The sequence below is a fragment of the Girardinichthys multiradiatus genome, chromosome 12 (assembly GCF_021462225.1).
Source record: "Girardinichthys multiradiatus isolate DD_20200921_A chromosome 12, DD_fGirMul_XY1, whole genome shotgun sequence".
NCBI lineage: Eukaryota > Metazoa > Chordata > Actinopteri > Cyprinodontiformes > Goodeidae > Girardinichthys > Girardinichthys multiradiatus.
Window position 1 is genome coordinate 33,072,906 of NC_061805.1, and position 22,642 is coordinate 33,095,547.

The 22,642-nt window shown below is 38.8% G+C and overlaps 1 protein-coding gene across 2 annotated transcripts in view; it reads left to right on the forward strand.

Annotated features, from left to right (window-relative positions):
* Positions 1-22,496, forward strand: part of LOC124878568 (apoptosis-inducing factor 3) — a 30,112-nt gene extending 7,616 nt beyond the window's left edge. Inside the window, exons 2-21 of one of the 2 annotated variants that reach the window (XM_047382575.1) lie at positions 471-685; positions 7,023-7,236; positions 7,559-7,616; positions 10,489-10,598; positions 10,691-10,800; positions 10,903-10,947; positions 11,815-11,911; positions 12,022-12,134; positions 13,980-14,066; positions 14,156-14,247; positions 14,318-14,448; positions 16,349-16,464; positions 16,931-17,002; positions 18,806-18,869; positions 18,966-19,042; positions 19,136-19,253; positions 19,327-19,425; positions 20,023-20,098; positions 20,183-20,287; positions 21,341-22,496. In XM_047382575.1, coding sequence (XP_047238531.1) covers positions 7,086-7,236; positions 7,559-7,616; positions 10,489-10,598; positions 10,691-10,800; positions 10,903-10,947; positions 11,815-11,911; positions 12,022-12,134; positions 13,980-14,066; positions 14,156-14,247; positions 14,318-14,448; positions 16,349-16,464; positions 16,931-17,002; positions 18,806-18,869; positions 18,966-19,042; positions 19,136-19,253; positions 19,327-19,425; positions 20,023-20,098; positions 20,183-20,287; positions 21,341-21,383 — 1,764 coding nt within the window. In that variant the 5' untranslated portion in view covers positions 471-685; positions 7,023-7,085 and the 3' untranslated portion in view covers positions 21,384-22,496. The remainder of the gene's footprint in view (positions 1-470; positions 686-7,022; positions 7,237-7,558; positions 7,617-10,488; positions 10,599-10,690; positions 10,801-10,902; positions 10,948-11,814; positions 11,912-12,021; positions 12,135-13,979; positions 14,067-14,155; positions 14,248-14,317; positions 14,449-16,348; positions 16,465-16,930; positions 17,003-18,805; positions 18,870-18,965; positions 19,043-19,135; positions 19,254-19,326; positions 19,426-20,022; positions 20,099-20,182; positions 20,288-21,340) is intronic. The other variant, XM_047382574.1, reaches the window with a different exon arrangement.
* The last annotated feature ends 146 nt before the right edge of the window (positions 22,497-22,642 follow it).

A 22,642-nucleotide genomic window follows, 5' to 3' on the forward strand; every position in this document is an offset into this window, starting at 1 on the left:
AATACTGTCTGACAGGAAGGCTTATATGTGTTGGAGTGAGGTTAATAAATAACAGGTTCCCATGCAAAATGCATGAACAAAGGTAGCAATGTGTGTGGAAATGTTCCTAATTAACAAAATGACTTCCTTTTGACAAACATTTACATATTACATAGACATACACACAAACAGTGGTTGGTTTAACTCCCACCAGTAACAAAATCTGTGACGGTATATCAGTGACGTCTGTGGTGAATAATACTCGTGTCTGACTGTGTTAATAACTATAAAATAGAACCAAGAAATATGGAGACGAAAAAAAATTATATTTATAACAGAACCACCGAAATAAGTAAAAATGAAAGCATTTTCCCATTGTCTTTAAATAACTAGTTTTATTTTAAAAATGTTTTTCATGGTCCTATTAAATCTTACATATTTGCACACCTGTGAGGCGTTTCATTTTGACGCCATATTTCCCGTTTTCACAGATTATATAGAAGAGCCGGTGTGCGCAATGGCATCATTCGACCTGCAGGGTTTTGTACCGCCTGTTCTGCATCACTGTTCTCTCCTCACCGCACAGCCTGGTCCGAGGATCTGACCACACCTGTACTCCCTCTCCCCTGATCCCTCCCTTCCTTTTCCTTGGTGTCAATCGTTCCTGTGCCCACCATGGGAGGATGCTTCTCCAAACCTAAACCAGGTGAGAAACATGCTTTTCAAACTCATGCCAAAGGAGATATAGAGTTGAAACCACACATTAGAAAATAGACATAACATTTTTTTTTGTTTTATCCCTTTTCAGGTCAGTTAGGATCATCAAAACCGCCAAGAAAATATTATTTGCTAAGTATAAAAAAATGAGTGAGAGATACCTTTATGGCTTTTTTAAATTCTTTTCAGAATTTTTTTACTTTCTTCAGATTCAAAAGTTAACATGCGTTTCCTCAGTATTTGGCCAAATTGCCTTTTAAACCCTATGATTTGGGTGAAAACCTTTGGTTACACTTCCTCACTTTTCTCACAACAGTTTGTTGCAATTTTGGCCTATTCAACCTGACAGAACCATTGTAACTGCTTTGTAGGCTGCCTCGTTCTCACACACCTTTTCAAATCTGCACACACATTTTCAATGGGGCTACGGTCAGGACGATGTGTTTGAGATGCCTTTAACAAACATCCACAGGTGTACGTACAGTTAACTAAAATGTTGCATGTTGTAGGACTGCGATGCATCATATTATAAGACAATGTTTTCGTTTAAAGATGCACTAATCATAATTTCGATTATGATGAATTCTCATTTTCCTGACACTTACATAATGTCCCCACCAGTCTCCCTGAGCTCCAGCATCTCAACCGCAAAAGAAATACTGCTAGTGTTGGGAATAAAAGAAGTTAGACTCCATTTAATTAGCCAAAAATATTATAGATATGTACAAATTGAATGCATGACACATAAAATACTATATCCTACCAAATATTGCAAGTCATTTTAAGTTGCAGTGGCACACACATTAATATTGCAACAATGGTTGCAAATTATAGTGCACAACAAATTTTTAAACAAATAGCAAACATTAAGTCTTTTTCCAACAGTAACAGCGTCTACACCGAACATTGTTGTTCACTGATTGGAAAAAGATAGGATTTTTTGGGTTTTGGCCTGTCTGATCTGAAGGTGCAGATTTTGTAATTTCAATCAAGCGCTGTGGCTCCACGGGGGCTCAGTTGGTAGCACTGCTGTCCTGTGTTCAACTCCCGCCTGGGGGTCTTTCTGCATGGAGTTTGCATGTTCTCCCCGTGCATGCGTGGGTTCTCACCAGGTACTCTGGCTTCCTGTCCCAAAACAAGAATGTTAGGTTAATTGGTTTCTCTAAATTGGTGTGAATCATTGTGTGCATGGTTGTTTGTCCTGTGTGTGGCTGTGTTGTCCTGTGATGGACTGGTGACCTGTCCAGGGTGTACCCTGCCTCCCGCCCATAGACTGCTGGAGATAGGCACCAGCTTCCCTGCGACCCACTATGGAAAAAGCGGTAGAAAACGACTGACTAAGAATCAACCGCTGTGCATCTCTAGTTTTGTTCACTGTGCTACTGCGGGGCAATGCAACAAAGATATTGCCTAAAAGCAAAATATGCATTCCAATTGTAAATAAAGGAAGATATAGCATAAAACATCAATCCTGTCAACGTGGAAACCACTAAACTGTGGTTAACTGTCGTGTGTGTTCATTTATAACACAAGTTCATTAGGTCATCTTGGCAACCGAACTTTTGGAGAATACTTCTGCACTAACTTTACATCAGAAGAATATAAATATTATAAAAATGGCAAAATTTATTTTTCTGGTCTGCAGAAATTGAAGATGTGTAGATGTAGAATAATTTAATTTATTCAGTTTGTCTCAATAATTTTCTGATTGCCTCCAAATCCTGCTGTACACATCACTTCAGCCTCCTCTGTTTGCAGTACAATGTTTTGTGTGGGAGGAAGTTAAATGTACTCTGTAGCATCTTCAGTAAAATAGGATTACATACTGAGACACAAAAATAACCTGAAAAGAACATGTTGTCATGACTCTGTTAGCTGTGTTAAGAGACACAAAGTCACATGTGCCGTGCATCACATGGAGGAGGGAGAACAAAGAAGAGCTATTTGAATGTAAATTGCACTAAAGGTCTAGTTCAGGGTTTTTGAAGTGAGGTTCTTTTAAAAGGTTATAAGCAGTTAATATCTTGCCAGCAATAACTTTCTTTGTATCTTCATTTAATAAAAATCCAGATTAGCAGATCCTGGCGTCAGAAGCTAACAGCTAGTCCAAGAGTGGCCAAAACGAGGTGGACTTCCACAATTTAAAAACAAAAGAGTGTAAAAAGAAACATTATTGTTGCAACTTAGTTGAACACTATTTTATTATTATTATTTTAATATTATTTATATACACCAGTTTACTTTTCTATCATGTAGTTACTCTAACCAGAAACACCTCACCTATTCTATTCTTTGTACGTGCTTCACACAGGAAGGCAATTTGTGATGCACTGCCTCCTATTTACATGTGGAGTTATTTTGAGATAGGGAAGTCTGCTTTGGAGTTGGCTCTGCTTGGACTAAACCATGGCTCCAGCCTCCTAGACCAACTAATCTGGAATAATAGTAAATGTTGATAGTTATCTACTGTATGATGTCCATGAGGCATAGAGCAGTGAAGGCATAAAGGTCACTTTGTAAAAGTGTTTTTCTTATTTTTCCCTGAAAAAAAGAATAGCTAAAATGTACCAAAAGACCAAAAATAATTTAGTGGGCCCACTAAAAAGGTCAGCTAAATATAAATTAACTCAAAAAAGTGGCTGAAGAAATGATTAGTTGATCAAACAAAAGTACAAGCAATCTTAACCTTTACTTAAAATAACTAACCTAATACAAAGCCACAGAAGGGTATCTTATACACAGGTTTGGCCAAATCAGTTTCACACTGTAGGGAATAAACACAGGTGAACATCAATGTAAGCTAAACTCACAGAAAACTAACAGAACACAAAACACCATCTTGCTGCCAAGCCAGCTGGCTTTCCTCATTCAGGAAGGAGCCAACACCCAACCAATAGGTAACTCAAAAACAAAACTTAATTAATGCGGTAATCCATCGTGTGGCTTAGGTTTTCTCTATATCAATATGTTATTTATGAACAGCCTATAATCTTTGAACAGAACTTCACTTAAAAAAACTGAACTGCCCTTTTAAAGCAGAATGTTTAGAGAATAGTCGGTGACAAGTCAAACCAGTAGCCAACAGACATAACCTAATATCATCTATTGACCTTCATAGGATCAAACAGAAATAACATAAAAGGATATAATTATCATCTTTCACTCTAGTCTGAGGCCTACAGTCCTAGAAAGAAGTTTACTCATTATGGAAATCTGCTATTCATATTGGGCTTTAATAATTTAACTGAACCACTGGTTTTCCAGAGTGGACGCAATATACAACAAATGCAGACTACAGGCTGAACAGAGTAAAGTATGCCCAACGTCCGTTCAGCAATTTGTATCTCAGTCACATGCTTTTTGTAGCTATCAACAATTAAGTTTCCTTAATACTTCCAGTTGGATATTTCATCACTTTTCTTGGTAGGATTGACATAGCTAATTTAAACTGGTAGGTTCCCTGGTCGACCTTGCTTTTAAACACAATGTTTACATTTTTAGTAGGGCTAAGGTCTGAGCCATTTCAGAAGTTTGTTATTCAGTTGAATTTGTTCCAAGACCAGTATGTTTGGGATCATTGTCCTGTTGGAACCCCCTACAGCTTTCAGGTTTTAGCCATTAATTGAGTTGAGGTAAAGTTGAGGAAGTCTCACAGTAATCGTCTCACTTCAGTATTCCATCTACTTCGATTTGAGCAACAGTATCTTTGGCCATGTCGGCCCATGTTGGTGTTAAACTGGCTTCAGTGTGGACAGTGACTGCTAATCCAGCATCTTCCAGTGGTAGGCTAGAACCTTGGTGGTTCCTGGGTGGTTCCTAAACATCCTAACATGTTGTTCTCCATCAATTTGGACTGTCCTTCAGACTTTGGCAAATTAATAACATGTCTATATGTCTTGCACAAATTTACAATTGTTTGAACTGACCATGTTGGAATCTGCAGGATTTTATAAAAGGTTCCTAAAGTTTCCATACTTGTGTAGGTCCACATTTCCCCTTATAGACACTCAGGTTGTGAGGTTGAAGGACATTCTTGAATCTTCAACACCAACCAGGAAACGTGTGCACCAAATCTTGGCGTTAAACATTCATGGAAGTCATATATTTTATAATCATACCCTGAGAAAACATTGTTTCAAATAAATCTATAAATGCCCTAAATTAAAAACACATTCAGCCCAAAACGAGTTTATGTAAACTGCTCACAGTTGGATGAAGAGCTTCAGATATTCAGTCGGTCCTGTTGCCTTCACTGGAGTGTTTATGGCTCTAACATGAGCTGTATTTAGGAAGGGAGGGCTTTAAAGACGTGCCACTGTACCAGCTCATTGGCATAAAATGTGTTCCAAACCAGATACCCCTCATCTGTTCAAATACACCATCGATGCAACAGCAGTTTATTAAGATCCACACATTACACCAACATCTAGAGGTTCTCTACATAGGCACACAAAAGCCTTCTTTTACCTTCACTTCTGCAATTGCACTCACTATTACGATTTTCCATTGATTTTAATTAAGACTTGCTCAGCAGGAGAAAATTCCAGCCAGATTACTGTGTAAGAACCGGAATGATCAGCACATTTTTCCAGCTGGACAGATAAAGCCTGCTGCAGTGAAAGGGGAGTTACACAACACTTTCTTAATGTTCACAGTGGCAACAGCAACGCATTGTGTGCCGCCAAAACTGAAACCTATACATGAGAAAGATTTTCGTCTTATCTTTAGGAGAGCAGAAACTAAAAGATACCTTTGTTTTCAGCTCAGCTGGTCAGTTTACTTTGAAAAACATATGTATTATAACAGGTTCATTAAGAGGAGAATTTATGATTTTTTAAATTAGATTTATCAGCTACAGTGCTGTAAAAAAGTATTTGTTATCTTATAGATTTCTTCAGATTTTTCACCACTACTTCTGTTGCACCACCGTTAACAATCTATTGCAACTGCAATCAATTCTTTGCAGTAGCTAATAATGGGTCTTTTACATCATCATGTTTGTAAGTCTGAGAAGGTCCTTTATGTTCCTCCTGGTCAGCAATGGTTTTGGTCATGTAAATGTACCTTGGATGTAATTTTTGCCCAGTCTCTTTCTTCTTTTTGAATCATGTTGAGTCAACACTGACCCTGAGACCAGTAAGGCCTGCAGTCCTTTAAATATTATTTTAAGTTCTGTTGTGACCTCCTGGATGAGTCATCAATGGCGTTATTTGGTAGGCCGACTGCTCCTGAGAAGGTTAATCACTTTGTTGTTATTACTTTGTAACCCTTTTTTAGGCTGAAAGAAGCCAATGGCTATAGCCCCTTTCACAAAACACTTAATGTGTGTTTATAGCATCTCCATGTGTTTTGTTAAAGAATTGATGCAGCTAGGAGGTAGAAGGTAGCCTGCTTCTGTTATGCCCCTGATTCGCCAAGCAAGGTAGTCACAGGCCAACATCTGCTGTTTTGCACAAGGTGAAGCTGGCTTCATGGGTTGAGGGAGTGAGGGTTATGGTTAGGGTTGAGAGAGTGATGTAGTGAGGATGTATGGTTTTTGTGACTAGCCAACAGCAGGATTTTAAGCAAGACTCAGAAACAATTTCAGATGAGAAGATTAAATAAGATATATGATTAAACTTTGAAGCATTTGTTCTGCCAGCAACACGATCACCACACTGAGTTAGTCCTCTATTAATGTTTTGAGAGGAAAGGTTTGGAAAACAGTTTGCGTTTGTCATCTGTTCTCAACTTTAGATCAGGGCATGTTTTATTTTGTGACCATGTTGTCAGACAAGTCCAACTCAAGTAATGTTTTGATTGTACAGGTCTAGCAGTAATCAGGCCTGGGTGTGCCCTGAGGTTAATCACTGTGTAATTTTGATTTATCCAGATTTCACATAGGGCAATGTTGGGCTGCCCTTTTCATTAAATAAAATACAAACAGCAATTTGTTTTTACTCAGGTCAAGTTTTTCTTATATTACAATTTTTCTGTTGATCTGAAACATATGTGTGACAAAATACTTTTCACAACACCATGAAGCTTCAGTTAGGTGTTTATTATCAAGATTTTTAGTATGTGCTCATGGACTATCGATTTCTCTAAATGGCAGAAGGAATTTAAAAAAAGAAAGAACAAGGATGTCTTTGACAATATTTCTGATTTCTGATTACTGCTTTCATTTGTCCCAGTTGTGGAGATGTCAAAGTCAGTTTGACAACATTAACAATCAGCCCACATAAAGATGTATATCGGGTCTCTGGTATTAACTGTGGCATAATAATGACTGCTCTGAATGTGTTTATTCAATGAGTTTTTAAGTAGGACATGTCTGTGTTGTTCAGTTGAAGTCAAAGTGGAACTCTCTCTTCTGGAAAAAGAAAAAGAGGTGGACGGCCTGTCCCCTAATGGCAAAGCCAGCCCCTTTGCTGACTGCAGACCAAATGGGGCCCTGGCACACAGCTCTGATGAAGACTCCATGCTGCTACCGCTCAACCACAACTGCCGCGACTTTGTGGAAGCCTCCGTGTGTCACGTCAAAGACCTGGAAAATGGACAGTAAGGAAAAGGAATTTGTTTTTCAATCCCCAACTTAAACACACTCAGGCATAGATCCAAAATGAGATCATGTGTTTACTTTATTAAAGTTTATGCTTTAGTTTATAGCAGAACATTTTCTTTTCTTTCACTTGTGCATCACTTGAACCTTTAAGTGTTTGTCATGTTGAAACCACAAATATCATTGTACTTTATTAAAATATATGATAGACCCACACTAAGTAGTGCATACTTTTTAAGAGGAAAGAAAATCATACATGGTTTTTAGCTTTATTTTTACAAATAAAAATCAGAACAATGTGTGGCATGTCTTTTTATTCAGCCTCCATCAGTCTTTACTTAGAGCCACCCTTTGCTTCAACTACAGCAAGTCTTTCCAGGTAAGTCTCCACCAGCTTTGCACATCTAGAGACTAAATGTTTCGCTCCTTCCTAATTGCAAGGTAGCTTAAGATTAGTCAGACTGAACTTTGACTGGGACACTTTGAACTAAACCATTCTACTGTAGCTCAGGGTGTATGTTCAGACTTGTTCTCCTGTTGGAAGGTGAACCTCCACCCCAGAATCAAGTCTTTTATAGCCTCTAACAGGTTCTCTTCCAGAACTTCTCTGTATTTAGCTCCCTCTATCTTCTCTTATCTCTGACCATCCTACTTTTCCCTGCAAAGTGAAGCATCCCCACAGGATGAAGTTGCCTTGTGCATGGTGTGGTCAAGGAGATCTGCATTGTTAGTTGTCCTTCACATATAGTGTTTTGCATGTAGGCAAAATGTTTCAAGTTGGACTAATCTGGCCAGAGCTTGTCCCACATAGTTACGTGGCTTGTGTCAACGTAGAAACGGGGCTTTTTAAAGCTTTCTTTCAACAACAGCTTTCTTCTTACCACTAAAGGTGAGGTTTGTGAAGTGCACAACTAATAGGTGTCCAGCTTACAGGTTGTCCCACCTTCGCAGTGGACCTCTGCAGCTCATCTATAGTTACTACGGGACTCTTGGCTGTCTCTTAGGTTGCAGTTGGACCATTCTCTTTCTTTTGTCAGACTGATTCTGTTTTATAATGCAGCTCTGCTCAAAACCCCTTCACAACTTTCTCCCTGACCTCTCTGTTGTGTTCCTTGGTTTTCATGATGCCATTTGTTCACTAATGTTCACTAACAAACCTCTGAGGTCCTCACAGACCAGCAACACAAATGGAAACTATTTACTGATCAGATGACTTGTGAAGGCAGTTATTTCCTCTTTTATTTAGGGGTATCAGATTAAAGGGACGATATACAAACGTACGCCACACTTTTCAGATTTTATTTATCATGAATTTTAAGACCCGTGGATCATTTTCCATCCACTTCACAAAATTTGCACTACTTATGGATATCTTACATAAAATCGCAATAAAAATACACTGAATTTTGTGGTTGTAATGTGACGAAATGTGAAATGTTCTAAGAACTGTATCCTAAACACAGCTGTAATTTTGATTCATTGAGACTCATTAGAAACAAACCAAGAAATACCACAACTTTGACTGAGGAGCTGTTTATTGGAGCTTATGTTGAACATCAACAGCAAAAGTCTTGTTCTAGATTCAGCTGGTGGATAACCTAACTTTACACACATGGATGAATCCATTTCTAAAACTATGTTATGTATGTGTTCCTAAAGTATTCCAAGAACTTAAGGTTCAAGAGTTTTCAAAGGGTAGTATTACCTTCTGAGTTAGCTATGTCTAGGTTCAGGCCCTGAAGCAGGGCGTAAAGAAGTTAAATGGCAGCAAAGAAAAGAGAGATGTAGGATGAACAGGGGTTGGACAATGAAACTGAAACACCTGGTTTTAGACCACAATAATTTATTAGTATGGTGTAGGCCCTCCTTTTGCGGCCAATACAGCGTCAATTCATCTTGGGAATGACATATACAAGTCCTGCACAGTGGTCAGAGGGATTTTAAGCCATTCTTCTTGCAGGATAGTGGCCAGGTCACTACGTGATACTGGTGGAGGAAAACGTTTCCTGACTCGCTCCTCCAAAACACCCCAAAGTGGCTCAATAATATTTAGATCTGGTGACTGTGCAGGCCATGGGAGATGTTCAACTTCATTTTCATGTTCATCAAACCAATCTTTCACTAGTCTTGCTGTGTGTATTGGTGCATTGTCATCCTGATACACGGCACCGCCTTCAGGATACAATGTTTGAACCATTGGATGCACATGGTCCTCAAGAATGGTTCGGTAGTTCTTGGCAGTGACGCGGCTATCTAGCACAAGTATTGGGGCAAGGGAATACCATGATATGGCAGCCCAAACCATCACTGATCCACCTCCATGCTTCACTCTGGGCATGCAACAGTCTGGGTGGTACGCTTCTTTGGGGCTTCTCCACACCGTAACTCTCCCGGATGTGGGGAAAACAGTAAAGGTGGACTCATCAGAGAACAATACATGTTTCACATTGTCCACAGCCCAAGATTTGCGCTCCTTGCACCATTGAAACCGACGTTTGGCATTGGCATGAGTGACCAAAGGTTTGGCTATAGCAGCCCGGCCGTGTATATTGACCCTGTGGAGCTCCCGACGGACAGTTCTGGTGGAAACAGGAGAGTTGAGGTGCACATTTAATTCTACCGTGATTTGGGCAGCCGTGGTTTTATGTTTTTTGGATACAATCCGGATTAGCACCCGAACATCCCTTTCAGACAGCTTCTTCTTGCGTCCACAGTTAATCCTGTTGGATGTGGTTCGTCCTTCTTGGTGGTATGCTGACATTACCCTGGATACCGTGGCTCTTGATACATCACAAAGACTTGCTGTCTTGGTCACAGATGCGCCAGCAAGACGTGCACCAACAATTTGTCCTCTTTTGAACTCTGGTATGTCACCCATAATGTTGTGTGCTTTCAATATTTTGAGCAAAACAGTGCTCTTACCCTGCTAATTGAACCTTCACACTCTGCTCTTACTGGTGCAATGTGCAATCAATGAAGACTGGCTACCAGGCTGGTCCAATTTAGCCTTGAAACCTCCCACACTAAAATGACAGGTGTTTCAGTTTCATTGTCCAACCCCTGAATATACAAAGGCACAGAAAATACAGACTTTTTATTGCAAATTTAGAAAAAGAAATGCAGTTTGGAGATGTTTGACACCTAGAAAGATATTCCCCATGATGGCTGTAAAGCCATTTTTCTTTTTTGTTTCCAAGGTTAGTTAGATGATTGTTGAATAAGAACCTGTTTTGTTTTTGCATATGGGACAGAATGCGAGAGGTTGATTTGGGATGTGGCAGAGCTTTGCTGATCAAGCAACACGGGGAGTTTTCTGCCATGGCCCACAAGTGTCCGCACTATGGAGCACCGCTGGTCAAAGGTCAGGATATTAATCATTATAATTACAGCTATTATTTCATTCATTATATTATTATCACTGGCACACCTTTGGGTTACTATCTCTCATTGTAGGTGTGCTATCCAAAGGACATGTGCGTTGTCCTTGGCACGGTGCCTGTTTCAGCACAGTAACAGGAGACATTGAGGACTTCCCAGGTCTGGACAGTCTGCCAACCTTCCAGGTGACATTCCCTACTGCTGGTCCCCCATAACACATTCCCCACCTTTTCATGTCTATAGCACCATCAAAAAGTGTACACGTCACTGATGTCTGTTTGCTCCAGGTCAGAGTTGAAAAGGACAAGGTGATTATTCGTGCAAACAAGCAGGTAAGAAACAAACTTTTCACATTTGTCACATTACAATTACAGACATAAATGGATATTATTAGGATTTATTATGATAGATTAACAACAAACTGAGCTCAATATAAACCGGGAGAAGTAGTAAACATGGCTTTCAAAGTTTTTAAAAATAAAAATCTTAAAAGTGTGGGATGCATTTGTATTTAGGTCCTCTAAGTCAGCACTTAGAACCACCTTTTACTGCAATTACAGCTGCAGATCTTTCAGGTATGTCTTTACCATTGTTGCACATCTGGAGACTGAGATATTTGCTTAGTCTCTTTTACTAAACTAGATCATTCTAGTATAAATATGCTTTAATCTGAACTATTCCATTTTAGCTTTATGGTCCTGCTGAAGGTTGAATTTTTGCTGAAGTCTTCCGCAGCCTCTAACAGATTTTCTTCTAGGATTGCCTTGTGTTTAACTCCATCCTTCTGACAAGCAAACAGGACATCTTATGGCTATCCTTCAACAATTACTTTCTTCATGTCACACTTCCATGAAAGCCATTTATGGAGTGCAAACCAATAGGTATCCTGTTGACAGATTTTTCCACCTAAATGGTGGATCTCTGCAGCTCCTCCATAGTTACCATGGGCCTCTTGGCTGCTTCTCAGGCTAGCGTTCACCTTACCTTGCCTGTCAGTTTGGTTGGATGCTCATGTCTTGGAAGGTTTGCAGCTGTGTCATACTCAGATAACGGATTGAACAACGTTTTATGAGATTTTTTAAGTTTGGGATTTTGTTCTATAACCAACCAAAATGTAAAAAAAAACATTCAAGAGGTACTGCTACATGGCTTGCAGGGTAAAACTGCCAATGGATTCATATTCTTTAATACTTTTTTAGGCTCTTCAGTCACAAAAAAGATCAAAACCCATGTCCCGATGTTCGGCCGTCATCAACTCCAACACAGGCTTCAGCCATGTTCTCATCATTGGCTCAGGTTGGTGTAGGACGCAGACTTTAATGTAAAACAACCGCAGCACAGTTTCCATACCTTTCTTTTTTGAAAGATAATCATTTTAGGGGTTAAATTTGTGCATTTGTCTGCAGGTCCAGCAGGTCTGGTGTGTGCAGAGACACTGAGGCAAGAAGGCTTCACAGATCGCATTGTCATGTGCACCATGGACAGACATCCTCCGTATGACAGGCCTAAACTGAGTAAGGTTTGTACACAGACCCCAACCGTATACACTGAGATGCAGCTTACATAAGAGACTGCACAGTTGCTGCTGTGGTCAGTGGATCTTTTGGGAACAGCTCCTCAGTATGCAGCAGCCAAGCTGGAGAAAATTGAGAAGTGAACAGTTATACAATGCCTCACATAAGCAACCATCTTTTTTATGTAATTTATTGGAATTTTAGGTGATGGACCAACACAAAGTAGTGCATAACTTTGAAGTGGAAGTAACATTTTTAACACACAAAGTGTTTTGCATGTCTTATGAGCCCCTATTTACTCTAATGTCCCTAAATAAAATCAATTCCCTTTTGAAGTCCCCTAATTAATTAATTGAGCCATCAGGTATGTAATTAATTTTCAGTATAAATCCAGATAGAACATCTGGATTTATACTGAAAATTAATTACAATCCTCTGAGGTCTTTACAGAACGTAAAGACCTCAGAGGATTGTTAAAAAACATTAGACAACAAACAGCATCATCAAGACCAAGGAACCCAGCAGAGAGGTCAGGGAGAAAACTGTAGAGAAGTTTAAAGCAGAGTTAGATTATAAAACCATATCAAGTAGTTTGTTGAAAGCAGAGAGTCTGTTAAAATGCCAAAAGAATTAACAGTTCGCCAAACACTATCGAGTGGACACAGCAGACATGTTTAAAAAGGTGCTCTGGTCAAATGGGACCAAAATGCCATGTGTGGTGCAAATTTACATCTGCCTAAACAAACCGTCTGCACTGTAAAACCTGGTGGTGGCAGCATCATGCTATGGGGATCATTCTACATGCATGCTCAGTATGAGGGATTGCTGCAAAGTCAACGCCAGTGACTGTCCACTGTCTCTACATGCTCATCCGGGAGGAGGGAATGCTGCAAGTCACTGACTGGATGCAATCTGCTGGGTTTCCTTAGATAGAAAAACTTTTTATCCAATTTGAATAAAAAGCTAACTCCGACTGCACTGTTCAATGGTTAGGATTAATTGGAATGTATGTACCTGACTGTTGTGAAGTGCCTTGAGACATGTGTTGTGAATTGGCGCTATATAGATAAACTGAATTGAAGTTAATTGAATTCTCCTCATCATTCTCCTGGTCAGAGTTGATGGGAAGATGGATGGAGCTAAATACAGGAAGAAAACCTGTTAGAGACTGCCTAAAGTTTGAGAATGAGGCGAAGTGTTACGTTCCAGCAGGATGACTGCCCTAAACATACAGCCATGGCCACAATACTGCGGTTTAGATGTTTTAGAATGAGACAAAGCCAAGACCAAATCCAACTGAGAATCTTTGGCAAGACTTGAAAATTGCTCCTCTTCATTCCATCTGACTCAGATTTTGCTGTTTGGCAAAGAGGAATCGGCAAAGATTTTAGTCTCTAGATGTGCAAAGCTGGTTGAAAATGTCCCAAAGACCTGCAGCTGTTATTGTAGTGAAAGTTTGCTCTTCAAAAATTTGACTCAGGTGTCTAAAGACTAATGCATACCAAACTTGTCAAATCTTTACTTGTAAAACAATATTTAAACAAGTATAATTTTTACCCCCCTTAAAATCGAATCCTTTGTTTTAGTCTATCATATAAAATCTCAATAAAATACATTGAGGTTTGTGGTTGTAATGTGAAAAAATGTGAAGAAGTTCAAGGGGAGTCACGCTTTGTTTAAGTTAAAAAGATGAAAACATGATGTTTTTGATTGTGCTCACAGAAATACTTTCATGGCGTCATCAGATCATAATGCCAGGATTGAAAATTATCTGTATTAGGATCTGTAGACAATTTTCAACTGAATTTTAGGGTTTTTTGTTTTATACTTGCTGACTTTGTTGTCCTCAGTCTTTAGAAAGCACAGCAGAGCAGCTGAGGTTACGCTCCATGGAGTTCCTACAGGACCATGACATTGAGCTGCTTAAAGAAAAAGAGGTGAGATACCTCTGAATATGGTGGGAGATTTATCTGAGAACTTAGACTAAGTCTTTAGTTAAGCAAAAAGTCTCAAATTATTGTTTTAGGTTGTAGCAGTAGATGTAAAGACTCGATCTGTGACGTTTGAAGATGGCTTGAGGATGGAGTACAGGAAACTCTTTATTGCTTCAGGAAGCAAGTAAGAAAAAAATGTACTTTGTCTGGTGACTGAAACTCTAAATGCTTAATATAATTACCTTGTTTTAAAGACCAAAACCCATGAACTACAAAGGCAGAGACGTCAGGAATGTTTTCCATCTCCGGACGCCTGAGGATGCTAACAGCATAGCGAGGCTTGCCAACAACAAGAACGCTGTGATTGTGGGAACATCTTTTGTTGGTGAGACAAAAACTCATATTTCAACACAATTCTCAGATTCAGGGGAAGATTTTACTATTAGGTCAAAAATGATCGAATCTTAATTTCTTTCAATTTCACTAGAATGTTGAGAGATTAATTACGACCCTTTTCCAGAACAGGTTTTCACATTAAATAAATTATTTAATGATTAAAATAGTTCAGTATTTTTTTCTGTTGTGTATTTTTCATGATCCTGACATAAACAATATGCCCAAAATGAAAAAATCCTGCAAAAAAATAAGATAAGATGGAGTAATATGATTTAAATATATACTACAAACATGCAGTGTTAAATTGGTGACAAAGAGAGAAAGACATCAGCAATGAAGATTAATTGTGTCTACCCATCAATCTGGGAAAGGTTTTTATTGTGAAGTGAAAAACATTTATAAAAGTTTAAAATGTTCACTTGGGATTAGAAACCTTAAACTTTCTAGACAGTACAATCAGAAAAAGACTAAACGTTTGGCTTTCCAGGAGAAATCTTCTCTTCTCCACAAAAACGTAGGCTTGCAGTCAGTCGCATCTGAACGAACCACAAAATTTCTGAAAGAATCTCTTTTGGACAGTTGAGACCAAAACAAAGATATTTGGTCAAAATGCACAAACACGTTCCATCAGTTGTCAGGCATGGTGGTGGAGGGGTGATAATTTGAGCTTGTATTAGAGCCCCAGGATCTGGATGGGCACCTTAAGGTTATTAAGTCATGTTTTTATTTATATATAAAAAAAAGAAAACCAAGTATTATTTCCTTTTACTTCACAATTAAGCTCTACTTTGAGTTGTTCTATCAAGCGATGTTCGAAATAAATCACACTGAAGTTTGTTGTTTACTGTGACAAAATGTGGACAAAAAGGTTCAAGGGGCAAAAATACTTTGTAAAGGCCATGTAGTTATTGTGTTAAGGGAAGGAAACTGGGCCATGGGATCTTTAGCAGCCAAATTTGCTGAAAAATGACTGGAGCTTTAAATAATGAAAAAAATACTACTGGTTTGCATAGTAAGCTGTAAGCGTTCTGGAAACTTTGCACCAAAATACACCATTGAAAACCGGCCAGTGGGTGGCAGTGTGGTGCTTTGACTAATGATGTACCGCCAGTCATGCTGGGGCTAGTTTAGCACCTGAGTAAACAATGTCGCAGAATTATAGTTCTGCATGGAAAAAAGCTTTTCCTTCTTAAAATAAAACCCAGACTGGTTCAGAATATTAAATACATAAAAATCTAAATTCTCTGGAACCTTCCTTCAGTTAAACATCCACCTATCATCTATACCCACTTATCGTTGCAGGGTCCTGGGGGGGCCCAAGCAGTCATTGGGCAAGAGGCGGGTAACACCCTGGACAGCTCACCAATCCATCGCAGGGGAACACAGAGACATACCATCACACATACAATTTAGAGAGAGACAAATTAACCTAACAGTCATGTTTTTGCACTGTGGGCGGAAGCCACAGTGCTCATAGAGAGAATCAACACATGCATGGGAAGAACGTGCAGACCTCATGCAGAAAAAGCCCAGGTCAGGATTCAAACCCATGAACATTGCAAACAAGTGCACCATCATGCAGCCCTGAATCAAACATCTGAGGGATGTTCTAACTAGACAGATATGTTCTACAAATACATTACTCATCACCGTATATGAGCTAATGCAAACAGCTTGTTGCAATAGTACACCTGCAAACTGTAGAGGATACAGGGGGAGTTGATAAAAAAACATTGGAATGTTTTGGCTGAAAGACCTGCTAAGTATTCAGTTATTGGTATTAAAGTTTTGGCTGTTCTAATAAATAGACAGAATTTGCTAAAACAAATAAAGATAAATGCATGAAAAAAATTCCTGCCTTGACGCTGTGTCTTTTGTTGTGCTGGCAGGTATGGAGGTGGCTGCAGCGCTAACTGACAAGGCCCACTCAGTGTCTGTCATCGGGATCGAGCCTGTCCCCTTCAAGAAAGCTCTTGGGGAAAAAGTTGGGAAAGTCATAATGAAGGTAAAGGCTCTCTCCAGGGAAATCAAGCCTTTTTGACTATGAAGCACATCCACAGCAGGACCATCATCAGTATTCTCCCTGCGAAAACACTGCTGGTTAAAATGCAGATCCTGTTATTTGTTGCTGGCAACTGTGGCTCAGTAAGAAGAGTAGTTGTCTTGCAAACAGAAGGTTGTGGGTTTGATTCCAGCTTCCTCCTGCCATATGTTGATGTGCCCCTGGGCAATGCACTTAACCTCAAGTTGCCTACTGATCTGCATATTGGTGCGTGTTAGTGAATGCAGTTGGGTGAAAGTGGCTCTAGTGTAAAACGCTTTGAGTGGTGTGCATTACTGGAAAGGCGATATATGAGTTCAGTCCATTTACTGCAGCAGAGAGTAGAGCAACGATTGGTCCAAAAAAAAAAAAACGGAGGCTGTTCTTGTTGTGGTTTCACTGTAACTCTGAGGTGTGTTTATCTTTGCAGCTTTTTGAGACCCACAGGGTGAAGTTCTACATGCTGAACGAGGTGTCAGAGATGATTGGTCAACATGGACAGGTATTCAGAAAGTGAGAGAAATAGCAGGACATATTGCTTAGTCTCCTCATCTGTAGATGCTCATTTTTTTAATCTAAAGTATATCTTTATGTAACAGGAAATAACTACATAAACACAAGTACTGCAATTACTTTTTACCTAGAGTTTAACATCAAAGATAATTTCCTGACAGAGAATGCATGTTTGGAGTTCAAACTTATTTGGTGTACAGCAGATGTTGATTTACACCTAAAAATCCTTTTTGCATTTTTGTGTTAAAACAACAACTCATTTATGTACCAGAGATTATAAAGAGTTGTCAACAGTGAATGGGAGTTAAGATTATCTCTAAATTGCAGTTTCAAAAGTAAAAACTACTCTACATGCAACATACAGTTCCTGGCCAAAGTATTTTGAATTTCATATTTTGTGAACTTTGTACATTTCTCGACAACAAATCTTAATATATTATGTAAATTGTGCATAATTGTGAAGTAGCAAAATCATACATGGTTTTCATATTTAGTGAGAAATCTGAGAAGTGTTGCATGCATTTGTACTCAGTCCCCTTTATTATGAAACCTCTGTATAAAGTGCCGTCAACTGCCTTTAGAAGTCATCTAATTCATAAATAGGTCAACTTGTAATTGAATCTTGGTATAAATACCAAGACATAGCTTCCCACATAAACTGACAGGTTGGTCAAGAAGAGCATTATCAGAGAAGCAGCCCAGAGATAAGACAATATATTGCTAGGACAAATCTGTCCATTATGGAAGAGTAGCAAGATGAAAGCTGTTGTTGTAAAGAAGCCACAATACATCTAGTTTGAACTTTGCCCCAGCCATCTAGGGAAAACAGTAAACATGTAGAGGAAGGTGCACACGTTAGATGAACACAAAACTAAACTGTTAGTGGCAGTGGCAGTGGCAGCATCATGCCATGGGGAAGCTGGTTAGAGATGATGGCAACATGGATTGAGTTAAATACAGGGCAACCCTGAAAGAAAACCTGTTAGATGCTGCAGAAGATTTGAGACTGGAGCTGAGGTTCACCTTCCAGCAGCACTGTGATCCTAAACATAAAGCCAGAGCTACAGAGTGGAGTGCTTTGGATCTAAGCATACTCCTGTGTTAGAATGGCCCAGTCAAAGTTCAGACTTAAATACAATCAAATTTCCAATAAAAGATTTGTGTTGTAATGTGACAAAATGTAAAAATGTTTCGAGAGTATAGAAATCTTTGAAAAGTCAATCAATAAACATATAGAACTGGCAGATTATTAGAAATAGTCCAGCTGCGTACACTTATCCTGAAAAAATAGGAAATTATTAAATGAAAAGAGGGCACCAAAAAATCTCTGCTTCAGTAACAGTTTTATTATCAGGTATGTTAACACACTTATTAAACCTTTGAGATGTTCTGCAAGGGTAAGGGAGGGGAGAACCCTGAAAACTTCAAAAAGACAACAGGAGTTGCTTGGTTCAACTAATACCACTAAACATGAAAACAATTAGAATTATGTATAATAAGGAGAATGGTACATTTCACTGCTGTTGTGAGTTCAGAATACAAAATTATAACTGCCTCGCAAGAAATGGGAACTGATATTTAAAGAAATAACTTAATATTTTGACATATTCTATGGCTGACATGGCTCAAACTTGCATTAACACTGCCATGAAAATCACCTTATAGATACAATAATTGCAAAAATGAGCTCCTCAGGTACTAAATTCAGCTAAATCCTTTCTGTTTAGTGTGAAGGTGTTTTTTCTGTTCCTTTACATGTTGGTTAATGTACCCTTTTTTCCCTTTTCCACAGCTGAAAGAAGTTGTCCTGAAGAGTGGGAAAGTCCTGCGGGCAGACGTGTGCGTCATCGGAGCAGGTAACATCTCACAAAGTGGAAAACATACTTTATTTAGTTGGTTTTTTTTCTGCCAGCCTTCATGTTATAACTACTGACATGTCTTTTCTTCTGCAGGAAGTGTTCCTGCAACAGGATTTTTGAAACAGAGCGGCATCCACTTGGACTCAAGGGGCTTCATTACTGTGAACAAGGTGTGCTATAACTCTCTGCGGCCTGAGTACAATATCTAGTTTGTTTTTATTATTATTATTGTAATTCTTCACAAAAACGTTCTTCTGCTGTAGATGATGCAGACAAACGTTGAGGAGGTGTTTGCTGGAGGAGACGTGGTCACGTTTCCTTTCCCACCTCGCAACAACAAGAAGGTGAACATCCCTCACTGGCAGATGGCTCATGTACAAGGTGAGTGGCTTGATCCAGACTCTGGATGTTGCTGAAGACATGCGTATGATTCATTTGATTTATTTCATGGCAGGCAGGGTGGCAGCTCTCAGCATGATGGGCAGACCCTTTGAGTTTAAAACTGTGCCTTACTTCTGGTCGGCCATGTTTGGGAAGACCATTCGCTATGCAGGTAGGGAGGAACCATGGAATCACCAGTCTTGAAGGTTGTTCATTAAACTGGCATGTTTTCAAGAAAAAAAATACTTTTAATGACATAAAAAAAAAATTGAAAGGGGAAAATTAAAGAATATATACACGACTTAGTATTTTATGTTTATTAAATGTTTTCATTTCACGATGGAATTATTTCTAATAATAAATCTACATTATTATTTTTTTTTCTAAAGTGCTGAATTAAATCTAATATCTTGTTTTTTTCCCAGTGCAGTTGAGTTTACTTGTATAACACAACTTACCAATTCAGTGGCACTCTACAAAACAAACACGTCCAATTCATATCCAGTTATACTGGATCTCATTCAGTCCAGAGTGGGACTAATTCAGTCCAAATTTAGTCTAAATTCAACTGGTAAAAAGTTATTTACCAAAGGAAGCTCAGACAAGTAGATCGAGCTATTGATTTTTTAGCAATCCCTCTTCCTGAGAGTATTTTCTTTTTCCAAAATGCATACCTGTTGAAACATCATCCATGAAAAAGAAACAAACAAAATAGCTATCAAAATGTAAAAATAAAACCTAACAATTTGCTTGTTCTCCATCTTTTGAGGTTATGGTGATGGATTTGATGATGTCATCATACAAGGAGATCTGGATGAGCTGCGATTTGTTGCTTTTTATACGAGGTAACTGTTGCAACCTGTAAACTAAACTTAATCTTTAGACTGTTTGACAATTTTTCTTCTTTTTTGCTCCTGTCCCCTCTATAGGAGTGAGGAGGTGGTTGCTGTCGCCAGCATGAACTATGACCCCATCGTATCCCGAGTGGCAGAGGTCTTAGGATCCGGAAAGACAATTAAAAAACGAGATGTGGAGTAAGTCTCCATTTGGGATTTTAGCCTGGTTGTAGTTGGAAGTTATATTTTTAAAGTCACTGAAAAAACATGGCAATTGTTGTTCTGTTAAAAATCCAATATATGTTTTAGCTCGGGACTTAATACCAAGAAAAGTTTAAAAAGGGGAAACAATTTGGTAATAAAAGCCAACCCATTCAGCAAAAAATTTTACTTTTTATTTTGTTAGTTATCAGGATGAATATGAGCTAAATAAGTTGGCTGGATATGTAAAAAAGAAAAAGAGAGCTTGTTAAAAAGGGCAACTGGTAGGGTACTTCTGTTTTTCTTCCCTGGCTGCTCCTGGATGCCCCATCAGGCCATGGCACCCTGGGTGGTGAGCCATAGGGCTCACATCAAAACCGCCCCTGAAGGCGGTATACGGTTCCTTCTCAAAATATTAGCATATTGTGATAAAGTTCATTATTTTCCATAATGTCATGATGAAAATTTAACATTCATATATTTTAGATTAATTGCACACTAACTGAAATATTTCAGGTCTTTTATTGTCTTAATACGGATTATTTTGGCATACAGCTCATGAAAACCCAAAATTCCTATGTATGTATCACAATGTATCAGTACTTCTTCTGTGCTAGTTGTATTGAGTCAATACATGCTACTGAAACTCTAAGAGCTTGATACAAAAACCTCGATGTCTCAATAAAAAAACAATCATGTCTCTGTAGGAACAACCAGATGAGGCTACATTGTTTCTTCATTTCCACGTTACCATATAAAGATGCATTTCAGTGTCATTGTTTAAAGGATTGATTAATGTTGCTGTTTGATGTTCGTCGATCCATTTCTGTCTTGTCGTTGTTCTGTATCTACAGTGATCCTCATGTATCTTATATCTTTCAATTTTGTGCGCACACAAAAACTGAAGGATGTTAGCGCGGCTTGGCAAGTATGGAAAAACATGAGCTCTTCCTATTTTCTCAGCACTTAAATGCAGCTGCACCTTATCCACTGGCTCAAAATGTAAAACAAATAGTATCTGCAAGGGTCTGACTGGTTTGTGTGTTGCAGGACTGGAGACATCTCTTGGTTGATTGACAAAGGCTCTCACTGAAGTCACCTCTGAAGCTCCCTAAAGTACAGACCCAAAGTCCACTGGACACCCTCACATGGACACTTTGGTGCTGAGACCCTGAGCAGCTATCCTACTTCTTTCACAGATAGACATTGGACAAGATTCTTCGTCTGTGTGAGGCACACTCGCCTGAAGACGGCATCACGTGTTTCTGAAAGACACTTTAATGAGACTGAACCACACAAGGTGTGAACAAACTGAAGGTGTTTTGTTCACAACAAAGCAATATTTCAGCCTCCGTGTTGCTGCAAGTAGTTTCTACCTGTATCCTTTGTTTATAAGAAGCCAGAGAAGGACATGGGCATTTGTTTTGTATAAATACTACTGTACATAGTTTGATCCAGAATGCACTGTAACAAAATAAGAGAATACACTTCTGAGTGAAAAAACAAATTGTCTGTGCTCTCATACAGACTTTAGATCTGCATGGTAGAACGTACTGCAGTAAAAAAAACAAGCCCCAAACCAGAGAAAAGTTAATTTAGATGTGTTAAAAACAAATGTTAAATCAGCAACAGAACAAGTCCTTTTTAGAAGAACCCCGAGTGCAGTTTTAACAAACTCATTTATATGCACATGCATTTAATTTGATGTACCTCTTAGTATTTCTTGCCTTTCTAATAAAGTTTTAAATTTTAATACGTCTAATTAAAGCAATTATTAGCTCGTGCTTGCACAATATTCATGTTTTTCTTTTTTTAAAGCAGAAAGCATTAACTGGTCTGGTTGAAAGTAGCTAAAGGTTTATTTTTGACATTTCCAAACTCCATAGGGACTTTATTTGTTACTAACTCAGGGAACTGAGGTTTGTGGCCTGGGCTGACTGCTCCCTTACAGTCTTGCTTTAATATTCTCCCCCTGTGGTCTCGCAGCTTCCCCTCATTTTCTTTACGGATGTTTTGTAATTTGCTGAGGTGCAAAGCAGATGTCTGATTACGTACTGGTCTAATGAGGATCCTTGCATACTTGATCCCTGACACTTAAAGTCAACACAGTAATTTAAAAAGCATTAAAAAGCATTGTTCTTCCTACAAAGAAGCTGGAATGACATTTTTATAACTTAACTTTGAAATAAAAGCGATCCAACAATTACTATTCGCTGATGCTACATTGATTTCTGTTCTAATATAACCTGTTTGGTGTACTGTCTTAGTGGATGTTGGTTATTTCACCCTTTCATTATTTTGTTCTGCAGTTTTGTACCCAGCTGAGTTGTCTTGTTTCATACCTGCTTTGAC